The 12,738-nt window shown below is 42.6% G+C and overlaps 1 protein-coding gene across 1 annotated transcript; it reads left to right on the plus strand.

Annotated features, from left to right (window-relative positions):
* The first annotated feature begins 207 nt into the window (after window positions 1-207).
* On the plus strand, window positions 208-996 carry LOC127921656 (keratin-associated protein 4-3-like). Its single transcript, XM_052505249.1, has one exon. It carries the CDS (start codon window positions 208-210, stop codon window positions 994-996), a length of 789 nt encoding a protein of 262 aa, XP_052361209.1.
* Window positions 997-12,738: the final 11,742 nt, after the last annotated feature.

The raw sequence follows: 12,738 nt of genomic DNA on the forward strand, positions 1-12,738 counted from the left end.
GCCCCAGTCAATAACAAAGATTTAGGCTAGAACTTAATTAAAGAATCAACTGCTGATCCAAATGGTGTTTTCAATGTATTGATAGGGCGGAGGGCAGGGGGAGAGGAGCTCACTGCTGATCAATAGACACTACATTTGCATCCCTTTTCATCATCTACCAAGCACTTCGTTTTTTTCTCTCTCTCATCTACAGACGGCACTTTGGAAATGTCGTCTGCGGTCGGCTTCCTGTCCTGCTGCAAGGTGAAGGTGTGCTTCCTGTCCTGCTGCAAGGTGAAGGTGTGCTTCCTGTCCTGCTGCAAGGTGAAGTTGTGCTTCCTGTCCTGCTGCAAGGTGAAGGTGGGCTTCCTGTCCTGCTGCAAGGTGAAGGTGGGCTTCCTGTCCTGCTGCAAGGTGAAGGTGGGCTTCCTGTCCTGCTGCAAGGTGAAGGTGTGCTTCCTGTCCTGCTGCAAGGTGAAGGTGGGCTTCCTGTCCTGCTGCAAGGTGAAGGTGTGCTTCCTGTCCTGCTGCAAGGTGAAGGTGTGCTTCCTGTCCTGCTGCAAGGTGAAGGTGTGCTTCCTGTCCTGCTGCAAGGTGAAGGTGGGCTTCCTGTCCTGCTGCAAGGTGAAGGTCGGCCTCCTGTCCTGCTGCAAGGTGAAGGTCGGCTTCCTGTCCTGCTGCAAGGTGAAGGTGGGCTTCCTGTCCTGCTGCAAGGTGAAGGTGGGCTTCCTGTCCTGCTGCAAGGTGAAGGTGGGCTTCCTGTCCTGCTGCAAGGTGAAGGTGTGCTTCCTGTCCTGCTGCAAGGTGAAGGTCGGCTTCCTGTCCTGCTGCAAGGTGGAGGTGGGCTTCCTGTCCTGCTGCAAGGTGAAGGTGTGCTTCCTGTCCTGCTGCAAGGTGAAGGTGTGCTTCCTGTCCTGCTGCAAGGTGAAGGTGTGCTTCCTGTCCTGCATTCCCCAGGTAGCCAAATCAAAGACACTGTTAAAGGCAACAACAAGATTCTGGCATCAAGTGTATTAAAAATCAATGTTCTTTCAGAGGGGCCAGAAAATACAGTCTTTCAATTACACCACGCTAATCCTGAACAAAGACATCCAGCGACTTCTCTCTCTCTTAAGCAATCTGCTTAACGCTGTCATGTTATTGGAGAGGATTTGTTAAATATCCATATGGAATTGTATCTTTCTTCGTGAGTTCCCGTGTGTATTGTTCGTCGGAGAACACTTTGAAAGGAGTAGCCTGTCATTACTTTAGACAAACTTAACAAACGCAACCTCAAAATGCGTAGCAGCGACCGAGGAGACCTCGGGTTGTGTCCTATCCGGAGGAAACCACAGGGAGCTTCAGATGCTGCTCCTCTCCCCCGGACGCTGAAAACAATCATTATCAAAGGGAAGCTGTATTGACGGATCCCATTAAAGGCACCCGGCATCTCCAAGGCCATAGCAAGCATCCAGCATCAACAGAGCCATTCCCCAGGTAGCCTGCCCAGGACCCACTTTTAAAGAGACATCAATCTGACATGTCAACTTCCAGCTAATGAAGCTACCCAAGATCAATATTCAGGGTTCTACAACACACAAACCAACCACTAATGCTTGCTTTCTATGCCGTACAGTGTCTCCTTGAAAACTGGAAAATGGGTCAAGTCTGAATACAGCACAGTCTGTGTTATTCTATACAGGAGGTTTAATGAGAGATTCAGTAAGATCAGTCTGTGTTATTCTATACAGGAGGTTTAATGAGAGATCCAGTAAGATATGTTGTGTTATTCTATACAGGAGGTTTAATGAGAGATCCAGTAAGATCTGTTGTGTTATTCTATACAGGAGGTTTAATGAGAGATTCAGTAAGATCTGTTGTGTTATTCTATACAGGAGGTTTAATGAGAGATTCAGTAAGATCAGTCTGTGTTATTCTATACAGGAGGTTTAATGAGAGATCCAGTAAGATCTGTTGTGTTATTCTATACAGGAGGTTTAATGAGAGATTCAGTAAGATCTGTTGTGTTATTCTATACAGGAGGTTTAATGAGAGATTCAGTAAGATCTGTTGTGTTATTCTATACAGGAGGTTTAATGAGAGATTCAGTAAGATCTGTTGTGTTATTCTATACAGGAGGTTTAATGAGAGATTCAGTAAGATCTGTTGTTTTATTCTATACAGGAGGTTTAATGAGAGATTCAGTAAGATCTGTTGTGTTATTCTATACAGGAGGTTTAATGAGAGATCCAGTAAGATCTGTCATCTAGTCCATGCCTCTACATCTACTCCCCTTACATCTACTCCCCTCTACATCTGTTCCACTTTACATCTGTTCCCCTTTACATCTGTTCCCTTACATCTGTTCCCCTTTACATCTGTTCCCTCTACATCTGTTCCCCTCTACATCTGTTCCCCTCTATATCTGTTCCTCTACATCTGTTCCCCTTTACATCTGTTCCCCTTTACATCTGTTCCCTTTACATCTGTTCCCCTCTATATCTGTTCCCTTTACATCTGTTCCCTTTATATCTGTTCCCCTACATATACTCCCCTCTACATGTACTCCCCTCTACATCTGTTCCCCTTTACATCTGTTCCCCTTTACATCTGTTCCCTTTACATCTACTCCCCTTTACATCTGTTCCCCTCTACATATACTCCCCTCTACATGTACTCCCTCTACATCTGTTCCCCTTTACATCTGTTACATCTGTTCCCCTTTACATCTGTTCCCCTCTACATATACTCCCTCTACATGTACTCCCCTCTACATCTGTTCCCCTTTACATCTGTTCCCTTACATCTGTTCCCTTACACATCTACTCCCCTTTATCATCTGTTCCCACTACATATACTCCCCTCTACATGTACTCCCTCTACATCTGTTCCACTTTACATCTGTTCCCCTTTACATCTGTTCCCTTTACATCTGTTCCCCTTACATCTGTTCCCCTCTACATCTGTTCCCCTCTATATCTGTTCCCCTCTACATCTGTTCCCCTTTACATCTGTTCCCCTCTACATATGTTCCCTTTACATCTGTTCCCTCTACATCTGTTCCCCTTTACATCTGTTCCCCCTACATCTGTTCCACTTTACATCTGTTCCCCTTTACATCTGTTCCCCTTTACATCTGTCCCCCTCTACATCTGTTCCACTTTACATCTGTTCCCCTTTACATCTGTTCCCTCTACATCTGTTCCCCATTACATCTGTTCCCTTTACATCTACTCCCCTTTACATCTACTCCCCTCTACATCTACTCCCCTCTACATCTACTCCCCTTTACATCTGTTCCCTTTACATCTGTTCCCCTTTACATCTGTTCCCTTTACATCTGTTCCCTTTACATCTGTTCCCTTTACATCTGTTCCCCTCTAGATCTGTTCCCTTTACATCTGTTCCCTCTACATCTGTTCCTCTACATCTGTTCCCTTTACATCTGTTCCCCTCTACATCTGTTCCACTTTACATCTGTTCCCTTTACATCTGTTCCCTTTACATCTGTTCCCTCTACATCTGTTCCCTTTACATCTGTTCCCTTTATATCTGTTCCCCTTACATCTGTTCCCTTTACATCTGTTCCCTTTACATCTGTTCCCTTACATCTGTTCCCTTTACATCTGTTCCACTTTACATCTGTTCCCCCTACATCTGTTCCCCTTTACATCTGTTCCCTACATCTGTTCCCCTCTACATCTGTTCCCTTTACATCTGTTCCCCTCTACATCTGTTCCCCTTACATCTGTTCCAATTTACATCTGTTCCCTTTACATCTGTTCCCTTTACATCTGTTCCCTCTACATCTGTTCCCCTCTACATCTGTTCCCCTACATCTGTTCCCCTTTACATCTGTTCCCTTTACATCTGTTCCCTTTACATCTGTTCCCCTATATCTGTTCCCCTTTACATCTGTTCCCTTTATATCTGTTCCCCCTACATATACTCCCCTCTACATGTACTCCCCTCTACATCTGTTCCCCTTTACATCTGTTCCCTTTACATCTGTTCCCTTTACATCTACTCCCCTTTACATCTGTTCCCCTCTACATATACTCCCTCTACATGTACTCCCCTCTACATCTGTTCCCTTTACATCTGTTCCCTTTACATCTGTTCCCCTCTACATATACTCCCCTCTACATGTACTCCCTCTACATCTGTTCCCTTTACATCTGTTCCCCTTTACATCTGTTCCCCTTTACATCTACTCCCCTTTATCATCTGTTCCCCACTACATATACTCCCCTCTACATGTACTCCCTCTACATCTGTTCCACTTTACATCTGTTCCCTTTACATCTGTTCCCCTTTACATCTGTTCCCTTTACATCTGTTCCCCTCTACATCTGTTCCCCTCTATATCTGTTCCCTCTACATCTGTTCCCCTTTACATCTGTTCCCTCTACATATGTTCCCTTTACATCTGTTCCACTCTACATCTGTTCCCTTTACATCTGTTCCCCTCTACATCTGTTCCACTTTACATCTGTTCCCCTTTACATCTGTTCCCTTTACATCTGTCCCCCTCTACATCTGTTCCACTTTACATCTGTTCCCTTTACATCTGTTCCCCTCTACATCTGTTCCCATTACATATGTTCCCTTTACATCTGTTCCCCTTTACATCTACTCCCCTCTACATCTACTCCCCTCTACATCTACTCCCTTTACATCTGTTCCCTTTACATCTGTTCCCCTTTACATCTGTTCCCTTTACATCTGTTCCCTTTACATCTGTTCCCTTTACATCTGTTCCCCTCTAGATCTGTTCCCCTTTACATCTGTTCCCTCTACATCTGTTCCCTCTACATCTGTTCCCCTTACATCTGTTCCCTTTACATCTGTTCCACTTTACATCTGTTCCCCTTTACATCTGTTCCCTTTACATCTGTTCCCCTCTACATCTGTTCCCCTTTACATCTGTTCCCTTTATATCTGTTCCCCTACATCTGTTCCCCTTTACATCTGTTCCCCTTTACATCTGTTCCCCTTTACATCTGTTCCCTTTACATCTGTTCCCTTTACATCTGTTCCCCTCTACATCTGTTCCCCTTTACATCTGTTCCCTCTACATCTGTTCCCTCTACATCTGTTCCCCTTTACATCTGTTCCCTCTACATCTGTTCCCCTTTACATCTGTTCCAATTTACATCTGTTCCCCTTACATCTGTTCCCTTTACATCTGTTCCCCTCTACATCTGTTCCCCTCTACATCTGTTCCCCTCTACATCTGTTCCCCTTACATCTGTTCCCCTTACATATGTTCCCTTTACATCTGTTCCCTTTACATCTGTTCCCTCTACATCTGTTCCCTTTACATCTGTTCCCTCTACATCTGTTCCACTTTACATCTGTTCCCTTTACATCTGTCCCCCTCTACATCTGTTCCACTTTACATCTGTTCCCTTTACATCTGTTCCCTCTACATCTGTTCCCCTTTACATCTGTTCCCCTTTACATCTACTCCCCTTTACATCTACTCCCCTCTACATCTACTCCCCTCTACATCTACTCCCCTTTACATCTGTTCCACTTTACATCTGTTCCCTTTACATCTGTTCCCTTTACATCTGTTCCCCTTTACATCTGTTCCCCTTTACATCTGTTCCCCTTTACATCTGTTCCTTTACATCTGTTCCCCTCTACATCTGTTCCCTCTACATCTGTTCCCCTTTACATCTGTTCCCTCTACATCTGTTCCCTCTACATCTGTTCCCTCTACATCTGTTCCCCTTACATCTGTTCCCCTCTACATCTGTTCCCTTACATCTGTTCCCCTCTACATCTGTTCCCCTCTACATCTGTTCCCCTTTACATCTGTCCCCCTCTACATCTGTTCCCTTACATCTGTTCCCTTTACATCTGTTCCCCTTTACATCTACTCCCCTCTACATCTACTCCCCTCTACATCTACTCCCCTTTACATCTGTTCCCCTCTACATCTGTTCCCTTACATCTGTCCCCCTCTACATCTGTTCCACTTTACATCTGTTCCCCTTTACATCTGTTCCCCTTTACATCTACTCCCTCTACATCTACTCCCTTTACATCTGTTCCACTTTACATCTGTTTCCCTTTACATCTGTTCCCCTTTACATGTGTTCCCTTTACATGTGTTCCCCTTTACATCTGTTTCCCTTTACATCTGTTCCCCTTTACATCTGTCCCCCTCTACATCTGTTCCACTTTACATCTGTTCCCCTTTACATCTGTTCCCCTTTACATCTGTTCAACTTTACATCTATTGCAAAGTAGTGAATGATGGATTAGATGGAGACCTTCATCAGGGTTCATTAAACCAAGTTGTCCTGCAGATATAAAGTAGTGAATGACAGACTAGATATTACCGGTTAATAGGGCTAGTGGACCAGACTGACAGATTATTACTCTAATGATGTTACCAGGTAATAAGGCTAGTGGACCAGACTGACAGATTATTACTCTAATGATGTTACCAGGTAATAAGGCTGGTGGACCAGACTGACAGAGTATTACTCAGACCAGATGTTACCAGGTAATAAGGCTGGTGGACCAGACTGACAGAGTATTACTCTAATGATGTTACCAGGTAATAAGGCTGGTGGACCAGACTGACAGAGTATTACTCTAATGATGTTACCAGGTAATAAGGCTGGTGGACCAGACTGACAGAGTATTACTCTAATGATGTTACCAGGTAATAAGGCTGGTGGACCAGACTGACAGAGTATTACTCTAATGATGTTACCAGGTAATAAGGCTGGTGGACCAGACTGACATAGTATTACTCAGACCAGATGTTACCAGGTAATAAGGCTGGTGGACCAGACTGACAGAGTATTACTCAGACCAGATGTTACCAGGTAATAGGGCTGGTGGACCAGACTGACAGAGTATTACTCTAATGATGTTACCAGGTAATAATGCTGGTGGACCAGACTGACAGAGTATTACTCAGACCAGATGTTACCAGGTAATAGGGCTGGTGGACCAGACTGACAGAGTATTACTCTAATGATGTTACCAGGTAATAAGGCTGGTGGACCAGACTGACAGAGTATTACTCTAATGATGTTACCAGGTAATAAGGCTGGTGGACCAGACTGACAGAGTATTACTCAGACCAGATGTTACCAGGTAATAGGGCTGGTGGACCAGACTGACAGAGTATTACTCTAATGATGTTACCAGGTAATAAGGCTGGTGGACCAGACTGACAGAGTATTACTCAGACCAGATGTTACCAGGTAATAAGGCTGGTGGACCAGACTGACAGATTATTACTCTAATGATGTTACCAGGTAATAAGGCTGGTGGACCAGACTGACAGAGTATTACTCAGACCAGATGTTACCAGGTAATAAGGCTGGTGGACCAGACTGACAGAGTATTACTCTAATGATGTTACCAGGTAATAAGGCTGGTGGACCAGACTGACAGATTATTACTCTAATGATGTTACCAGGTAATAAGGCTGGTGGACCAGACTGACAGAGTATTACTCAGACCAGATGTTACCAGGTAATAAGGCTGGTGGACCAGACTGACAGAGTATTACTCTAATGATGTTACCAGGTAATAAGGCTGGTGGACCAGACTGACAGAGTATTACTCTAATGATGTTACCAGGTAATAAGGCTGGTGGACCAGACTGACAGAGTATTACTCTAATGATGTTACCAGGTAATAAGGCTGGTGGACCAGACTGACAGAGTATTACTCTAATGATGTTACCAGGTAATAAGGCTGGTGGACCTGCTGACATAGTATTACTCAGACCAGATGTTACCAGGTAATAAGGCTGGTGGACCAGACTGACAGAGTATTACTCAGACCAGATGTTACCAGGTAATAAGGCTGGTGGACCAGACTGACAGAGTATTACTCTAATGATGTTACCAGGTAATAAGGCTGGTGGACCAGACTGACAGAGTATTACTCAGACCAGATGTTACCAGGTAATAGGGCTGGTGGACCAGACTGACAGAGTATTACTCTAATGATGTTACCAGGTAATAAGGCTGGTGGACCAGACTGACAGAGTATTACTCTAATGATGTTACCAGGTAATAAGGCTGGTGGACCAGACTGACAGAGTATTACTCAGACCAGATGTTACCAGGTAATAGGGCTGGTGGACCAGACTGACAGAGTATTACTCTAATGATGTTACCAGGTAATAAGGCTGGTGGACCAGACTGACAGAGTATTACTCAGACCAGATGTTACCAGGTAATAAGGCTGGTGGACCAGACTGACAGATTATTACTCTAATGATGTTACCAGGTAATAAGGCTGGTGGACCAGACTGACAGAGTATTACTCAGACCAGATGTTACCAGGTAATAAGGCTGGTGGACCAGACTGACAGAGTATTACTCTAATGATGTTACCAGGTAATAAAGCTGGTGGACCAGACTGACAGAGTATTACTCTAATGATGTTACCAGGTAATAAGGCTGGTGGACCAGACTGACAGAGTATTACTCTAATGATGTTACCAGGTAATAAGGCTGGTGGACCAGACTGACAGAGTATTACTCTAATGATGTTACCAGGTAATAAGGCTGGTGGACCAGACTGACAGAGTATTACTCAGACCAGATGTGACCAGGTAATAAGGCTGGTGGACCAGACTGACAGAGTATTACTCTAATGATGTTACCAGGTAATAAGGCTGGTGGACCAGACTGACAGAGTATTACTCTAATGATGTTACCAGGTAATAAGGCTGGTGGACCAGACTGACAGAGTATTACTCTAATGATGTTACCAGGTAATAAGGCTGGTGGACCAGACTGACAGAGTATTACTCTAATGATGTTACCAGGTAATAAGGCTGGTGGACCAGACTGACAGAGTATTACTCTAATGATGTTACCAGGTAATAAGGCTGGTGGACCAGACTGACAGAGTATTACTCTAATGATGTTACCAGGTAATAAGGCTGGTGGACCAGACTGACAGAGTATTACTCAGACCAGATGTTACCAGGTAATAAGGCTGGTGGACCAGACTGACAGAGTATTACTCTAATGATGTTACCAGGTAATAAGGCTGGTGGACCAGACTGACAGAGTATTACTCTAATGATGTTACCAGGTAATAAGGCTGGTGGACCAGACTGACAGAGTATTACTCTAATGATGTTACCAGGTAATAAGGCTGGTGGACCAGACTGACAGAGTATTACTCTAATGATGTTACCAGGTATTAAGGCTGTTGGACCAGACTGACAGAGTATTACTCTAATAATGTTACCAGGTAATAAGGCTGGTGGACCAGACTGACAGAGTATTACTCTAATGATGTTACCAGGTAATAAGGCTGGTGGACCAGACTGACAGAGTATTACTCTAATGATGTTACCAGGTAATAAGGCTGGTGGACCAGACTGACAGAGTATTACTCTAATAATGTTACCAGGTAATAAGGCTGGTGGACCAGACTGACAGAGTATTACTCTAATGATGTTACCAGGTAATAAGGCTGGTGGACCAGACTGACAGAGTATTACTCTAATAATGTTACCAGGTAATAAGGCTGGTGGACCAGACTGACAGATTATTACTCTAATGATGTTACCAGGTAATAAGGCTGGTGGACCAGACTGACAGAGTATTACTCAGACCAGATGTTACCAGGTAATAAGGCTGGTGGACCAGACTGACAGAGTATTACTCTAATGATGTTACCAGGTAATAAGGCTGGTGGACCAGACTGACAGAGTATTACTCTAATGATGTTACCAGGTAATAAGACTGGTGGACCAGACTGACAGAGTATTACTCAGACCAGATGTTACCAGGTAATAAGGCTGGTGGACCAGACTGACAGAGTATTACTCTAATAATGCCTCTGTCAGACCAAGGCAGTTAGTATTAACACACCTACAAAACGCTCTGAAAATCATTTAAAAACAGACATTTATAGAGACATTGGTTGATTTTTCATGGTTCTGGCTGGTCGTCATGGTGCTGACGGACAGCTGCTGGGGATGATGGGTGAATGGAGAATCCGAGGAGCCTCATTGGTTGTGATTATTCAGACGCTGTTCGGTACCGTCGTACAACTTCATTTCCCTCCTTGTGTGTCACTGAAATAACTCGCCAGTGTTTTATCAGCATCGTTGTGTCAGGATGGAAGAAGGCGTCACCCATTCTATCTGATCAACAGGAAATGAACACACATGCTATTAATGCCATGAGTGAAGGGAAGGGGATTGCTTTGCTCTGCTCACAGGCTGAATGTAAATGTCCTCCCAGAACTAAGAGAGAAAAGAGAAATGTTGTCTTATCACCTGCGACTGTATTTATTACCTTTACCTCAGCCATCTGACAGAGAAATTAGAAAACTATTATTTAGTGACTAAAAATTTAGGAAATATTCTATGTGGAAATGTAACAGAAAAGTTGAAACAAACATCTAAAAACTTGGAATTACCTTCTTTTACCTGGCTCCTTCTAATGTAATACTGATATACAGGGTGGAGGTCTAATATAATACTGATATACAGGGTGGAGGTCTAATATAATACTGATATACAGGGTGGAGGTCTAATATAATACTGATATACAGGGTGGAGGTCTAATATAATACTGATATACAGGGTGGAGGTCTAATATAATACTGATATACAGGGTGGAGGTCTAATATAATACTGATATACAGGGTGGAGGTCTAATATAATACTGATATACAGGGTGGAGGTCTAATATAATACTGATATACAGGGTGGTAGTGGAGGTCTAATATAATACTGATATACAGGGTGGAGGTCTAATATAATACTGATATACAGGGTGGTAGTGGAGGTCTAATATAATACTGATATACAGGGTGGTAGTGGAGGTCTAATATAATACTGATATACAGGGTGGAGGTCTAATATAATACTGATATACAGGGTGGAGGTCTAATATAATACTGATATACAGGGTGGAGGTCTAATATAATACTGATATACAGGGTGGAGGTCTAATATAATACTGATATACAGGGTGGAGGTCTAATATAATACTGATATACAGGGTGGTAGTGGAGGTCTAATATAATACTGATATACAGGGTGGAGGTCTAATATAATACTGATATACAGGGTGGAGGTCTAATATAATACTGATATACAGGGTGGTAGTGGAGGTCTAATATAATACTGATATACAGGGTGGAGGTCTAATATAATACTGATATACAGGGTGGAGGTCTAATATAATACTGATATACAGGGTGGAGGTCTAATATAATACTGATATACAGGGTGGAGGTCTAATATAATACTGATATACAGGGTGGTAGTGGAGGTCTAATATAATACTGATATACAGGGTGGTAGTGGAGGTCTAATATAATACTGATATACAGGGTGGTAGTGGAGGTCTAATATAATACTGATATACAGGGTGGAGGTCTAATATAATACTGATATACAGGGTGGAGGTCTAATATAATACTGATATACAGGGTGGAGGTCTAATATAATACTGATATACAGGGTGGAGGTCTAATATAATACTGATATACAGGGTGGTAGTGGAGGTCTAATATAATACTGATATACAGGGTGGAGGTCTAATATAATACTGATATACAGGGTGGAGGTCTAATATAATACTGATATACAGGGTGGAGGTCTAATATAATACTGATATACAGGGTGGAGGTCTAATATAATACTGATATACAGGGTGGTAGTGGAGGTCTAATATAATACTGATATACAGGGTGGTAGTGGAGGTCTAATATAATACTGATATACAGGGTGGTAGTGGAGGTCTAATATAATACTGATATACAGGGTGGAGGTCTAATATAATACTGATATACAGGGTGGAGGTCTAATATAATACTGATATACAGGGTGGAGGTCTAATATAATACTGATATACAGGGTGGAGGTCTAATATAATACTGATATACAGGGTGGAGGTCTAATATAATACTGATATACAGGGTGGAGGTCTAATATAATACTGATATACAGGGTGGTAGTGGAGGTCTAATATAATACTGATATACAGGGTGGAGGTCTAATATAATACTGATATACAGGGTGGTAGTGGAGGTCTAATATAATACTGATATACAGGGTGGAGGTCTAATATAATACTGATATACAGGGTGGTAGTGGAGGTCTAATATAATGCTGATATACAGGGTGGTAGTGGAGGTCTAATATAATACTGATATACAGGGTGGAGGTCTAATATAATACTGATATACAGGGTGGAGGTCTAATATAATACTGATATACAGGGTGGAGGTCTAATATAATACTGATATACAGGGTGGAGGTCTAATATAATACTGATATACAGGGTGGAGGTCTAATATAATACTGATATACAGGGTGGTAGTGGAGGTCTAATATAATACTGATATACAGGGTGGAGGTCTAATATAATACTGATATACAGGGTGGAGGTCTAATATAATACTGATATACAGGGTGGTAGTGGAGGTCTAATATAATACTGATATACAGGGTGGAGGTCTAATATAATACTGATATACAGGGTGGAGGTCTAATATAATACTGATATACAGGGTGGAGGTCTAATATAATACTGATATACAGGGTGGAGGTCTAATATAATACTGATATACAGGGTGGTAGTGGAGGTCTAATATAATACTGATATACAGGGTGGTAGTGGAGGTCTAATATAATACTGATATACAGGGTGGTAGTGGAGGTCTAATATAATACTGATATACAGGGTGGAGGTCTAATATAATACTGATATACAGGGTGGAGGTCTAATATAATACTGATATACAGGGTGGAGGTCTAAT

This window comes from Oncorhynchus keta, unplaced genomic scaffold, assembly GCF_023373465.1.
Source record: "Oncorhynchus keta strain PuntledgeMale-10-30-2019 unplaced genomic scaffold, Oket_V2 Un_contig_2293_pilon_pilon, whole genome shotgun sequence".
Lineage (NCBI taxonomy): Eukaryota > Metazoa > Chordata > Actinopteri > Salmoniformes > Salmonidae > Oncorhynchus > Oncorhynchus keta.

Coding starts and splice junctions, on each gene's coding strand:
- LOC127921656 (XM_052505249.1), top strand. CDS start 208: ATGTCGTCTGCGGTCGGCTTCCTGTCCTGCTGCAAGGTGAAGGTGTGC.